This window comes from Kogia breviceps, chromosome 10, assembly GCF_026419965.1.
Source record: "Kogia breviceps isolate mKogBre1 chromosome 10, mKogBre1 haplotype 1, whole genome shotgun sequence".
NCBI lineage: Eukaryota > Metazoa > Chordata > Mammalia > Artiodactyla > Physeteridae > Kogia > Kogia breviceps.
In genome coordinates, this window is record NC_081319.1 from 78,216,448 (window position 1) to 78,230,162 (window position 13,715).

At 42.0% G+C, this 13,715-nt stretch overlaps 1 protein-coding gene across 5 annotated transcripts in view; it reads left to right on the top strand.

The window, feature by feature from the left end:
- The window catches only part of RUNX2 (RUNX family transcription factor 2), a 302,059-nt gene that overhangs the window by 81,590 nt on the left and 206,754 nt on the right, over nucleotides 1–13,715 (top strand). For all 5 annotated transcript variants that reach the window (XM_067006329.1, XM_067006328.1, XM_059077788.2 and 2 more), the window contains one exon: nucleotides 8,060–8,221. In XM_067006329.1, coding sequence (XP_066862430.1) covers nucleotides 8,060–8,221 — 162 coding nt within the window. The remainder of the gene's footprint in view (nucleotides 1–8,059; nucleotides 8,222–13,715) is intronic.

Genomic DNA, 13,715 nt, shown 5'->3' on the forward strand with positions numbered 1-13,715 from the left:
TTCTCAGATTTCAGCCTTAAGCTCTGGAGTCGGCTGGGCTGGTGGTCTGCCGAGCGATTCTGGTGGCCACCTTAGTCAGCTGGAGACCGCCTGGCTGGGGACAGGAGGGGAGTCAAAATGCCTCTCTGGGTGCCTTCTCTGCCGACGTTGAGCCCCAATGCTCTGTGCTGGGCCACACCGCGAGTGTCAGCCCCCATCACTTCCTCTCCCAGCCGCCCCAGGTCAGCTCAGGGCGGCTTCGGTCCTTGCTGTTGCAACTATCGACTCCAGAAAGGACTGAGGGTTGGGAGCCCAATTTTCCGAGTACTTAGAATCATAGCATTTCATTGCTGGAAAACATCTTAGGGATAACCCGTGCATTCTCATCTTACACCTGACGACAGCAGTGCTCAGTGAAGGTGACCTGTTGGTGCACAGCTGCACAGTTAGTGCCAGAGCCCCCCATCCAGAGCCCCTCCTGCCCTTGCAAGTGCCTGTTTGTTTTCAGACGGTGTCCCCTCTTGGTCAGGAGAACGGGGAGTGAGTGGGAAAGCTCATTCTAAAACTCCAGTCTAGTTAGCAGAGAGTTATTAGAGAAGACATAGAATTTAAGATTTAGCCTTTAGGGTAAATGTTTGGAAATAGGAATTCACGGAGTTAAGAACGTGAGTTTATTTGTCTTATGGATGACAGTAATATGACAGAAATAGTCTAGGATAGGAAATTGTACAGCTGCCTCTCTCCATGGAGAGGACTGACTTTGACCCTGGTTTCAAGGGAGAGGCATAATCTTCAGCTAGGAGAACCATCTATGCAGTTCATTTTAAGTACCTCAGTTTTCTCATGAAATATTGGAGGTTTGTGCAGCCCGCGTTGAGTGCTGAGGAGGGGGAAGTGGGTGGAGGAGAAGGGGTGACACTGTGACGCTCTCTGAATGGACTGGGCTCCCCAGATACGGCAGATGCTCCCTGGGGCGCACATGGCAGAAATTACCGGCCACTGTCCTGCCACGTTACACAGCAGCCCACTGGCAGCACAAACAGGAAACAGTCGCTTGTGTGCTGGTTCAGGCTTGGCCCCTGTTGACTTGTTTCCTCCTGTCTCTGCGTGAAGTTCAGCACTGCGTCTAAGGTGTGCCCTGTTGCGAGCGGTTCCTAGGAAAGCAGCCCTTCATTCACACCCACAGGTGTCTAACCAGAGTGTTTACCAAACGGGGCTCGTTAATAGCAACCACTGAGTTTCCACGTGTCCCTTTCCCTGCGCTTTTCTAAAGCTCTCTGCCCACTCTGCTGTCCCCACTCAAACTTCTTCATTAAGAGACTTCTTCTACCTGTTCTCCTGGAGTCAGTTCTTTTTCCTACGGTGCCTTTTTTTTTTTCTAACCATCTGTCTCTTTATTCCTCTCTTATTATGACCCCAAGTGTTCAGAGTTCAAGTAGGCAGACATGAAATTTAGCTTCTCAGTCATTTGAAAGCCTGGATACGCTTAGAACCCATGACTCTTTACAAATCATTTTAGGAAATGCATGGCGCTGCTTCCTTTTCCCCATATCCGTTATTGAACTTCAGAAGCTGTGGTCCAACTCAAAGGAGAGAGCTTGCTTTCCTCATATCCACGGTTTCAGTAAATGGTTGTCTCCATTTTTTTGCCTGATGCCAAGACCATTTAAGACGCGTGAACCACTTCTCCCCCAAGTAGCATCAATTTTTGAGCACCTCCTGGGAATGTTGCCTCCTGTACTTTTATGTTTTGGGGTCTATAGAATGGAAAGCAGATGGCTCAATCTCCAAGCAGCCTAGGCTGAAGGAACACCACCCTAGAAGGAGATCTTACAAAATCCACACTGATATTGGTGCCCTGTGGTTCATGTCTATCTTTAGAGCTGTTTGAAAAACACAGGTACATGCTTTGAACATTTTTAAGTTACTTGTTTTATATGTTAGTCTTACTTTCCCCTCCTGCATGTATAAGCTTTTGCACGGCAAGAAATGTCTTTTGTTACTTATCTATCCTTTAGGCCATTGCACAGCCATGTAGGTGTACAGAAGCTGTTCGTCACAATAAAAATGGATAGTTTGCTGACTCACCAGAATAGCATGTAAAAACTGTCCCCCCCACCCCAAAAACCCTGGTAAGGTGGCAGTAATGACGATTGGTACTTTGTAGGTGAAAAAGGGATAGCTAAATAAGAACCTTGACCTCAACTTTAGTGAGTTGGGAGAGAAAGTGCAAAGTGTATGTGGGCCCCTGGACTTCTGGTGTCTTTTTTTTTTTTAAGTAAAAAATTTTTTTTAAGCTTTTATACAATATTTAAAGGTTACTTTCCATTTCCAGTTATTACAGAATATTGGCTATATTCCCCTTGTGGTACAAAACATCCTTGAGCCTGTCTTACACCCAGTAGTTTGTGCCTCTCTGGTGTCTTTTTAAAATTTGTCTAACAGACATTGCCTCAGTTGGAACAAAGGCTGCAGGGATTCTTTTTGTCAAGTGACTGGCTCCTCTTTATTTAACCTGAGCTCCTAGTAGCTAGATTTGGTCTACAGTTTCTTGTGGAATTGTACAACTGTAGGTCTGAGGTGTCCAGTCACTAGCCTGACCTCGCAAGCCTGGTGGCGGTTCCTAGCACGCGTTGGCAGTTGGACTGGGGACTGTTTTCTCCTTGGTGTCGTCCCCAGCGCCTCCAGGAGCTCTGCCCTGCCCTAGGTCTTCTGCTTCTTTCTCTTCTCTCCCATTGAGTCACTGATGAGTCACATCCTGCTGTGAGCACAGCAGCCCATTTTATAGGGAAGACCCGATCTTCTCTCTCAAGTTTATGTTACAGGTCATACTTAATTACGACTTCGCTTTAAACTCCCTCCTCCCCTTTGTTAGGTGATAGGAGAGAAGTTTGGGGAGAAATAGGGGTGGAGTCCTATTAAAATGCTCCTGTGCTATTTCGTATTTCAGGTTTCCCAAGCACAAAAGAGTATGTGCCCATAAAAAAACCAACACCCAGGGTTTTGTTTTTCAATTGTCATATCTATATAAAAACTTCTGTCAATGCTTTGAATTTCTAGAACATAGTAATAAAAATAATATTGATGCTGTTTCCGAAGATTTGCCATAGAAAAATAATGAATTATCGTTTTTAAAGCACCCTAAAACCATTTAAAGTTCAACAGCAGTTTTCTTGTCTTTTGGGAATGTCTGTGAAATAGAATGCAGTTATTTTCTGAAAACTTGCTCATAGGTAATCTCAGGTCACCCAGGATGTAATATCAAGGCAATGATTGGCACCTCTAGCCTCTGAGACCCCCAAAAATCAAGGATATTCTTATTTATGTTGGAGTGGAAGGACAGGGTACTTCCCTCCATGTTTCTGCAGACACAGAAGGACGAAACATTCAGTACAACTCTGCATGGGGTATAGGAAAGGAGTAAGTTCTACTGGCCCTGTGGGGCCTGAGGTTGATGAAGACAGTTTCTTGTTTGTTAATGCTTAATTAGTAGGTTTGTCTCAGAGCTAGGCCCTATACTCGCTCTTCCCTATTAGTAACCTTAGGATTGACCAGCGGTGCCTAAAACCACCTGTCACCTGCTCTGACTCATCCAAGTTCAGAGTGAATCTCAGAAGTCTCAGGTTTCTTCAGGAAGTTGAGTTCAGAAATCGTTTATGAGATCAGGTTAAGGTGACTTTTCTCTATTGTAAGCATTAATAATTGTCCACAACAAAGCAAATATGATGTAATCATATATTTGTGATAGGATTACATTTTCTTAGTGATTGGACATTTTATGGCTATTTTGTAGCTTTGCCCCCCCTCCCCCCCCCACTAAAAGTTTGAAAAAAGTTGAAGCATACAGTATTAGAAAACACACTAAACAGGTGAGGATTTCTTGGTCTGGGAGAAGCTAAGACTAAGAAGGAACACAATTCAGGTGAAATGATTGTACAGGGTATCAAAGCGACCAGTGCAGATATGGTCTCCAAATGGCAGACTTCAGAACTACAGGAAGCTTTCTAAAAATGGCCCTCTGCTAGAATAAGAGGTTATGGGCTGGAAACATAAATACAGAATGAAGGCTCAGTAAAGTAGATGCTTTAACAGTGGTGAACATTTATTGGGTTCTTTCCATGTGCTACGCTCTTTCCTACATTACCTCATTGAATCTTTAAAACAACTTTAAGAGGGAGAGCTCTTCTTATTTATTCCCATTATACACTTTGAGCACCTTGAAGTTAGATAGGTTATGTAATTTGTCCACCGTCACACAGGCCAGACGTTCGGGAGCTGGGATTGTTGAGGCCTCATTCACAGGGTATTAGAGAAGCCCTGGGGTGCTTGGAGACCATTATTATTATTATTTTTTTAAAGATTACTGTTCCCTTTTAAAATTCCTTAGACTAGATCTAGTGAGCCCTATATGGCAGTTCTTGTGTTTTATTTTTCTTTAGTAACTCTCTCTCCTTAAGTAGGTCATTATCATAGAATCTTAGGACAGTGAACTTGGAAGAGAGATTGGCTGGCCTGCAGCCTGTCCTCTGAGAAAGAAAAAAAAAAAAGAGAGAGAGAGAGAGAGATCGAGATCTTCTCACTTGTTTAGGGCTAGTGAGAAGTTCTTTTTGCTAATCTTGGAGATCTTCAGGAAGGACCTCCACTCAAAGGAAAGCTATCCTTTGATAGACTGTTCTAGTATATATTCCAGCAGTCAGGAAGTTTATGGCAAAGCTAAAACGTCACCAATAGCAAGTTCTTTTGTAGCCTAAGGGGAAGTTAGAGAAGGACTAATTACTACTTTATTATAAAATTCTATTATTCACTCCAGCCACCCTGGGAGGTTCATGCAATGGTTATTTATTGAGCACCTACTATGTGCCAGGCATTGTACTGAATTGTGCTGAGTCTGATCTTGGAAATCTTCAAGACTTAACGCTAGACAACCCAACCACCCTGGACAGTTTAGAGTCAGATTTTTAATTTTTTTGAATAATGATAATTAGCCACTTGCTATATGTTATTTAATCCTTACAACACGCTCTGAGATAGTATCCCATTTTACAGATGAGGAAATTAAAGCTCAGCAACATTAAGAAACACCCCATGAAACACAGGAGGGCCTTGGCCACGTGATATGAGCTCCTAGAGAGAATAATAATCATTTTCATATAGTACTTTACAAAATGCTTTTACTTGTACTATTTCACCTAATTCTGTAAACAAAAAATGATAGTAGTTATAATTATACTCACTTTACAGATAGCAATAATCATATCTATTTATTATATACTTAGTATGTGCCAAGAGTGTCAGATAACTTAGAAGTTAGGCCTTAGAAGAACTCGGCCTTAAAGAAGGCCTAGTTCATGTAATGCTCACAAGAGCCCTAATAAGTGTCATGATTCCCATTTTACAGATGAGCCATTGAGGCCCCCAAAGTTTAAGTGACTCGCTCAGCAAAGTGGGGAGCTGTGATTCAAGCCTAGGCTTGTCTGTCCAGCCAGCACACGTGAGCACTTTGCTATGTTCACTTTACCATGTTATGCTGCTTCATTTTCCAGATGAGGAAATTGAAGTTCAGAGAGTTAGCTAATACAGCTGAGGTCATCCAGCTCACAGATAGCAGAGCTGGGACTCCAACTCAGATCCTCTCATCAGAAAGTCCCCTTCTTTCCCCCTGTACTGGCCTGCCTCTCAGCTTAAGGAGAAATGAAAGGCTGCATCTTACATCCAAACTAAGTTCCCTAATTCCTTCGTGATATGTCTAAAGGTCAGTGATTTTAGTCATTCTTTAGATTTCTTTGTATTTTTCCCCCACTTGCAGGCAGAGAGCCCAGTACTGCTGGTAACATGTTATAGTAGAGGGTTGGAGATAGAGGTTAGACTACTTGCTCAGGGAGTCATCTGGTGATGGTAGATTAGAACTCAAATCCAAATTTGAGTCCCGTGTGCCCTGCTCATTGTGCTATGTGGTTCTTGTCCTTTTTGTCTATTGAAAATAGTGCTTGAGAGAAGGCCTTACCTTTGTGAGATTACTTCCTGGTGCTGTAAGGAATGCATCTTTTTCCATCTGAAGATCATTTACCGTTTATCTGAATAGTGAATTACATTAATGGTTAAAGCAAGGAAGTATGGCTGTATCAGATATATAACAAGGACCACTCACTCAGATTTGAAATGTTGCCGATCTATACAATGTCAGCCTTGCACATTTTAAAGCACAAAAGTTCATTACTTTAATGATCAAGTATCCTGTAGATTTCTGAAGGAAAATTTTCTGTTAACCATTTACAGTGCTATACTTTTATTCAAATTGCAAACTCAGGTAAATATTCCTTAAAACTGAGTTGGATGAAATTTTCCTGTACATCTGTTGATACAGTAACATTAGATAAATATCCAGATGTATTTAATTATTTTGACTCAAGAAAAGTATGTCCTATTTAGATAGTCTTTAAATAAAATATTTCTGAATGGAACAAATAAACAAGAAATAGCTGAAACTAAATGGCGTTGTACAGAAAAACTGTGAGAGGCTTTAAAAGAGGAATCATCTCAGGAAAACCCATGTTTGGTTACACTCACTTTTATTTGTAGCAATAAACCTGAATTGACTTAAATATATTTATAGTTTTTTAAAATTGAGCTTTTCGTTTTCAGAGGCTGATAGGTGATATAGGAATAATTTAAAATTAGACCTATTCCAAATGTATTTTCTCCAGTTCAGATGTGTCTTAACCATGGAACTATCCTCGTGTCACCAAGAGTTTTTCTAAAAGACAAGAATTAATACTTACTGAGTGCTTCCTATGCTAGCCCTCTCCACATAGTTTTCTCATGCAATTCCCACATCCCTGTGATTCATATATTATTACTCCCCCACCCCCTTTTACAGATTAGGAAACTGAGGTTCCGAGTCACTGAGTAATTAACCCAAGATCGCACAGCTAGAAAATAGAAGTCTCAGAACCTGAACCTAATTCTGCACATTCCAAAGTCCATGGCTATTCTAACATACAAAGCTGTCTTGAGAACAGCCTGGTATATTAGAGTGTTTAACATTTTTAAAATGTGAAGTTAGAAAAAAAAAAATGATAAGAGGAATTTGCTTATGATTCTGTTTGTACCTCCAAGAAACTCCATAGATATAAATCAAAAGATATTGCTAATTCTCAGCAGTTCACTCTAACCAGTTGGTAGCCCATTATTTTTATCGTTATAGTGACTGTAGGTAACACAGGCCACATTCCAGACACGTGACATCTTTTAAACAGATTCCAATAGGATTGAAGACATTTCCCTGTTGTGTTTTGGATCATTTTCTTACTGTCAGAAACGCATGTGCTTAACATTGAAAGTGGATGGTGATGATGCTTTTCAGTTCTGAGTTGGCTTTGAAATTAAGTTCTGTTTTATTCATAAAGGTTACTTTCTGGCATAGCTTTAGCATGAGAATAACATAACTGGCTCCCCTCTTTCCTCATCTCCTACATGCTGCCCCTTCTGTGCTCGTCTCTACCCCAGCCTCCCAACCCTCAGGCTGGAAAGGGCACCCCATTGACATGTCTGGAAAGAAAGCAAACCGTGCTAAAATCATGGAATCATTTACCAACCAAAAAGCACGGCTGAAAGATAGTGGCTGGATGTGTAGCAGTAAAAGGCACCGTCTACCTGCTCTTTAATCAAATACATTGTTCCCAAATTTTCTAACTTTTTTAAAAAGAAATAAGTAATACATATTCATTGGAGTAATATTAAAAAACATACAGGAAATACAGAAAATAAATAAAATGGAATTCAACTTTGTGACGATAACCAAAGCAGACTGTTTCCTTAAATGACAGTTAGGCTTTCCAAATAGAAATATTTACGTGTGAGAGAGACAAATAGTCCTTACACACGATCCATTTTGTTACTTTCATAGAGACTCGAAGTCTAGAAAGCTCTGTGCCCTGGGGGGCCTGCAAGGGTGGAGTTGTGGGAAATAAACCGTCCTTGGGTATTCTGATTTTCCCCTGCTTTATCCTTTCTGAGTTTGGGGTTGTGTGTTCGAAGGCCACAGCGGCTGGTGTGCTAAAGACGTTTCTTCTTTGCCCAGATCCCAGGCAGACGCAGTCTTCCCCGCCATGGTCCTACGACCAGTCCTACCCCTCGTACCTGAGCCAGATGACTCCCCCGTCCATTCACTCCACCACCCCGCTGTCCTCCACCCGGGGCACCGGGCTGCCTGCCATCACCGACGTGCCCAGGCGCATTTCAGGTAAAGACCACACTTGAACTCAAAACCCACTCCGGTGCAGGGGTGGGGTTGGGACCGCGGGATGAGCCCAGCTGTCTCAGCTACACTCACAGTAACCCTCCATCAGAGGCATGTGGACAAGGGTCTTACAGCTGCAAACCAGGTCTTCTGAATTATGGGGCTATTGAGGGCTTGAACCTAAATTGAAGTCAAGAGACTGAAGGTCCACCAGAGATGGCATCCTTGTCTAAGATGACACTCAGTGCCCTCCCAGTTTCAGTCCCACTGAATTGCATGCCCTTTGGTTGGCTCTGTCCCCTAACTGGGGCCTTCTCCTGAGGGTCTTCTACCAGGCCTTCCTCTAGCTTGTGTTCCTTTCTGTTCCTAACATCTGCCTGAAAGCCAAATTACAGCCTGAGGGCACAGCCCTCCATTTCTAGAGGCTCTTAAATCCCAGGAGTCCCAGGTAGCCAGTTCTGAGAGAGAGCGCCTGCAAACTTCAGATACCTTGCCAGACATGTGTCACTCCAAGTGCAGTGGGGCTGTAAGAGTCTTTAAAGGCCACGTATGGCCTCTGAGCGGCCAGGTCAAGACCGAGGCAGCCTCTCCACAAATCACACAGCTCACTGCTGTTGCTGTCAACGTGGCAGCCCCGGGGCTCACACACCCCCCTCTTCCAAAGGCACCACAGAATTCTGTGACTCATGGTGGCAGCGTGTGTGATCCACGTCCTGGCTGCCCCTCTCTCTCATGGAGAATTCATCCCAGGGAGCCAGAGAGTATCCACGAAGATGTCAGACTGACAAGTGGAGGAAAGTTAAAGGCTCTTGGCCAACCACATGAGTCCTGTGAATAAGAAAAAAAAAAAAAATCTGTCATCCACCCCTTGACATCCAGACTGCAGCCCTGCCCCCATCAGTACAGAAGCAGCCCCCAGAGGCACACACAGTTGGATCTTCTATTTGTCAGACACTCTTCTCAGCGTTCGGGCTCCATGCACCTGTTTGACTCCTGGCCAGGTTAATGCCTTTCTTTCTTTCTCTTTGTGTTTCTGTCTCTGTTTTCTCTCCCTCTCTCATTTTCTGCAAAGCTCGAAGCTGGTACTCACTCCTCCGCTGAGTTGCACCACTGGCAAGCTGACGGGGCCGCCAGCAGGCTTGCAGGTTGTGACTAGCTCAGACTCCTTTATTTCTTTCAACTTGGGAGGAGGGAAGGCTTTGTTTCTCAAGCAAATAGCAGGAAAGGGCTCTCTGGTCCTAATGCCTTCACATTTTCTGCCACAGACGGACTCCCATAGGGGTGAGTAGGGAAAGAAGGGGTGGGGGAGGGAAACCTCAAGAGTCTTTGGAAAACCACGTGACCACTTTTCATTCCGACTGCTGTTCTTACTGTCATGAATCACATGGTGTTTGTTGGGGAAGTGTGCAGAGTATAGAATTTTCGTGATCATTTCCCTTGTCTGGAATGACTCCCTCCTATTGGCAAACATCCGTTAACGACACAGGAAAGGATGAGGAAGGCACAGGGGCTGACGCAGGATCGTAGGTATAGTGTTGGGCGGTGGGTGCTGAGTTAGTTCTGGTCATTCCTTCTGTATTTTAGACCGAGTCTGTTTTGTCTTACCTGGGGCCAAGGTGACACTTTGCGGGGACAGATTTGTGCAAACTTGTTTCTGTTTAGGGTCCTCTGGGGCTTCCATCTGTCCAGCCCTCTGTGGCTGAAGCAGATTTTGCTGTTTGTCCTCTGGCAGTACCTGGAGGAAAAGAAAAAAACCTCAAGGAGTGATCGCAGCCTTAGAGACACTTATCTCCAGCATTTTCCCGCTGAGGTGTATTCGTATGTGAATTCAATGGGAAAACCGTTGAAAATAACACTGAAGATGGCATTTTATGATTTGCATGTGTAATACGGAACAGCCAGATTATTTGGAGGCAATTTACTGATAATTAATTAAAACATTTCTATAAACGAGCACAGCACAGCTTTTCTCATTTCACAGAGGAGACAGAAACTGGTTAATTATCCAGCCGTATATTGATCTGAGGCCAATGGTGGGAACGGGCCTCTGCTTTAAACTAGTTTGAGATTGAGTTTAGTCCAGTATTTTCCTCCCACCCCAAACAGTTGTTCCTGGCAAAGTAACATGGTGCCAGGGTGGGAGGTTCTGTATAAACATTACAACGAAGAGAACAGAAAATCCCTCTTGTCAGCAGTAGGGAATCAGGAAGAAAGAACTAGAAGTGGACTGTAAGGGAACTGGAGGAGCCTTGCTTTCTCCGACCTTGCTCTTGGGTGTGGGCCTGTGTCTGCACCCCAGAGCGCTGCCTGGTGGACTAGGGGACCACATCATCTGGAGTGAGCCCCATTTTCAGTTCCCTGGGGACCGGTCCTAGGACACTTCTTGGAGAGGAGCCTGTCTCATAAGTTCTCAGGTACCAAGTTGCGTACTTTCTTCTTCTTATTCCCCTCAATATCTAAAGGTATCCCTAAGTTCCAGGATGCTATGTCTCTGCAACACGGACAGCTAAAATATTAACCTCTGTCTCCATCTCCAAGTAGTCCTGTGTTCACTTTTTGAGATGCTTTCCAGAACAGTTCCTGTTTTTCTGTGTAGAGAGATCAGTTCTCATCTTGCTATATGAAGGGGCACACAGAACATTCTCATGTGATCTTGGGTGAGAAAGAATAAAATTCCTCACTTATACAGTAGGGTTGGAGGTTCAGACCCAAGTTTGAATTCTAACTCACACATGTATCAGGCAAGTTTCTTACTTCTCAGAAACTTAGTTTTATTTTTTGTCAAACGGGTATAATATTTATCTCTTGGGGTTACTGTGAGGATTAAATAAGATGCTTACTGTAAAGTGCTTAGGGCAGGCCTGACACACAATATGTGCTAAACAGATTGTAGCTGAGATTATGAAGCTAACATTGTTTTGTAAAAATTGTATGTCTGTATATAATTTGCAGGCAAGCCCTGGTTTAAATGAATCAGTAGGTAAAAATCTAAACTTTTAAAGGGATTATTTGCTTTCTAAAATGGATGGCTACAGAGTATATTTAAAACAAAAACCACCATGAAATATTTAAATATTTAAACAAGTTAATACTCATATGGCATTCATAAAGCACTTAACACAGTGCCTAACACAAAGAAGTACTCAATAAATGTTTGTCATTATTATTATTATTCCATAGACTTATAAATTTTTATAGAGCTAAAAGCAGTTGGGAGCCATTCACAAAAACTCAATAAAGCACTAGGAGAAAATAACTATTCAGTTATAGTGTCAGAAAATAGAAGATGTTAAATTGCATTTACATGTAACTAGGCATGCTAAGGTCCTTTTCCAAGGGGTCATAGGAATAAAGGGGACCAGAAAGATCTTTCGGAAAGAAATATTCCTAAAGAAATGCCATTTCATCCTAAAAGACCATTGCAAAGAAAGACCATGATTTAATCTATTTAAAGACCTTCAGAGAATCCAATTTTACAACTTCTTTTTTTGTTATCCTTTCTTCTGAGTAATTTTTCAAGTGTGGCTACAAAGGCTCAAACTTAATGAATTATGAGAATGACAATGATATTATACCATATAGCTCCTGTAGTCTTCTTCAAATTCTTTATGGAAGCAAGGAGTAAATAAAATCAGATGATAAAGATATATCACTAACATTCTCTACTTTATTGCAGAGAAAGATACAAACCCAGATATCTTGAAGTTCACAGGGGCAGTCCAAAGATTCAGAAAATATTTCCTTAACCTTGAGTAGCCTTTACTATTATAACAAGAACAGTAGCAGCAGTTATAAGTTGTGGCTGAACAGTAAATTATTGTCGTGTAGTTGACTAATAGGGTCTACCTTATTGTAATCCAGCCGAATTATAAAAATCAAGCAGAAACCAGTCTAGAGATACCTAGTGCAGAAGAAGCCCTTGCAGGGGTTGGTTCCCCTCCCCACCATACTTACTATGGTAAGTATGGCCTTATCACATAATAATCTGTATTTAAGTGGCACCCCCAATCCCCAGAGATTTGATACATTATCTCATTTCATCTTATATGATCCTAAAAGAATATTCACCACACAGAGGTAGCCAAAGTTACTTCTCACTGATTCTATTAAAGAGCAAGGTGTGTGGCAAGACAAGCACGGAACCTTGACAACAAACCAAACCATTGCATGGCTTCATCATTGTAATGTTATCACCCATGGCATTTTTGATGTTCAAAGCACTTGTGAGGCTTAACACAGAGATTATAATTGCTTTTCTGGAGCTCATTAAAAATTAGTACATAGATAAATAATTACTGACTTTCAAAATGTAGTTTATGTAATTATACTCTTAGGAAAAGAAGCACAACTGTTTATTGAGTCTTATTCTTTGACTGGTGGGTAAGAGTGTGAGCTATTGTTAGCCTCCTAATGGAGACTGGTACCTTGGGTTATTCACTGCAAATCACTTCTCCTCGTCCCACCCATCTGAGTGAAGTATCTTAGATTAACCTAAGTCTATACCACTCTGGCATACACGAGGTGGAAGGGGTTTATATAGGCATTTTTCTGCATTCTTGGCCATTGTACCCATGGACCTCTCTGATCCTTTCTGGAGGTCTCTTAGAGTGGTAGGATACATGAATTAGAGATGCAAGGTCATACACGTTGTCTGCCTCAGGTACCCTGGGAGAGGCCAATACAGGTTGTGTGGATGATTTTTCTCTGCAATTGTAGGATTATTTTACATGAGACAGAGTTAAGAACTGTAATCTTTTTGAAGTCTTTTTTTTTTTTTTCCTGTTTAAGCAAGTAGTCTTGAATTCCTTCTTTCAAGATATTTAAATATTGACAAATTCCACTTAATCAACTGTACAGGACTATTAAAGATGTCTCCATTTTTATGACTCTTAGTCGCTAAACTCTAATATTTCCAAAGGTCAGCAGCATAGGGATTGGTCTAATAAACAAAGTTCCTAAAAATTATTTTATTACTACCACAAAATCTAGAAACTGCAGTGGAAAAACTCCATTTGATCACTCAAGGTCTATCGGGAGGATTGTTTCATGTCATTTCAAAGCCAGAGGTGTTTGATGTAGTTCATTTTTTAAATGTCCCTTATAGCTGAGTCTCTGTCAGTTCCCCTGGTTGAGGGTTTGGAACCAGCAGCTTCAGTAATGTTTCAAGTATATGTGGACATTAATTTTAGCAGGGCCACTCAACTCACAGGAGGGAATGATGCCTTAAGAGAGGTAAAAAGGAAAACTCCAGCAATTAATACTAATAAACCAGAAAGTTAAAGCAACTATAATAAAACACTAGACCATCTACTTTTTTTTACTATAGAACCATTCCTTTCTTAAGACCCACCTATTTGGTAGACACACCTCTGCCATCGCAGCCACGGGCAAGTAATTAAGTTTAATAGGAGCCGCTCTTATTTTGAAGAAGTTCTCTGTTTAAAGCCACAGAGGGGGAAGTTATTAAATTTAATGGACCCTAAACAAAGGCAAGCCC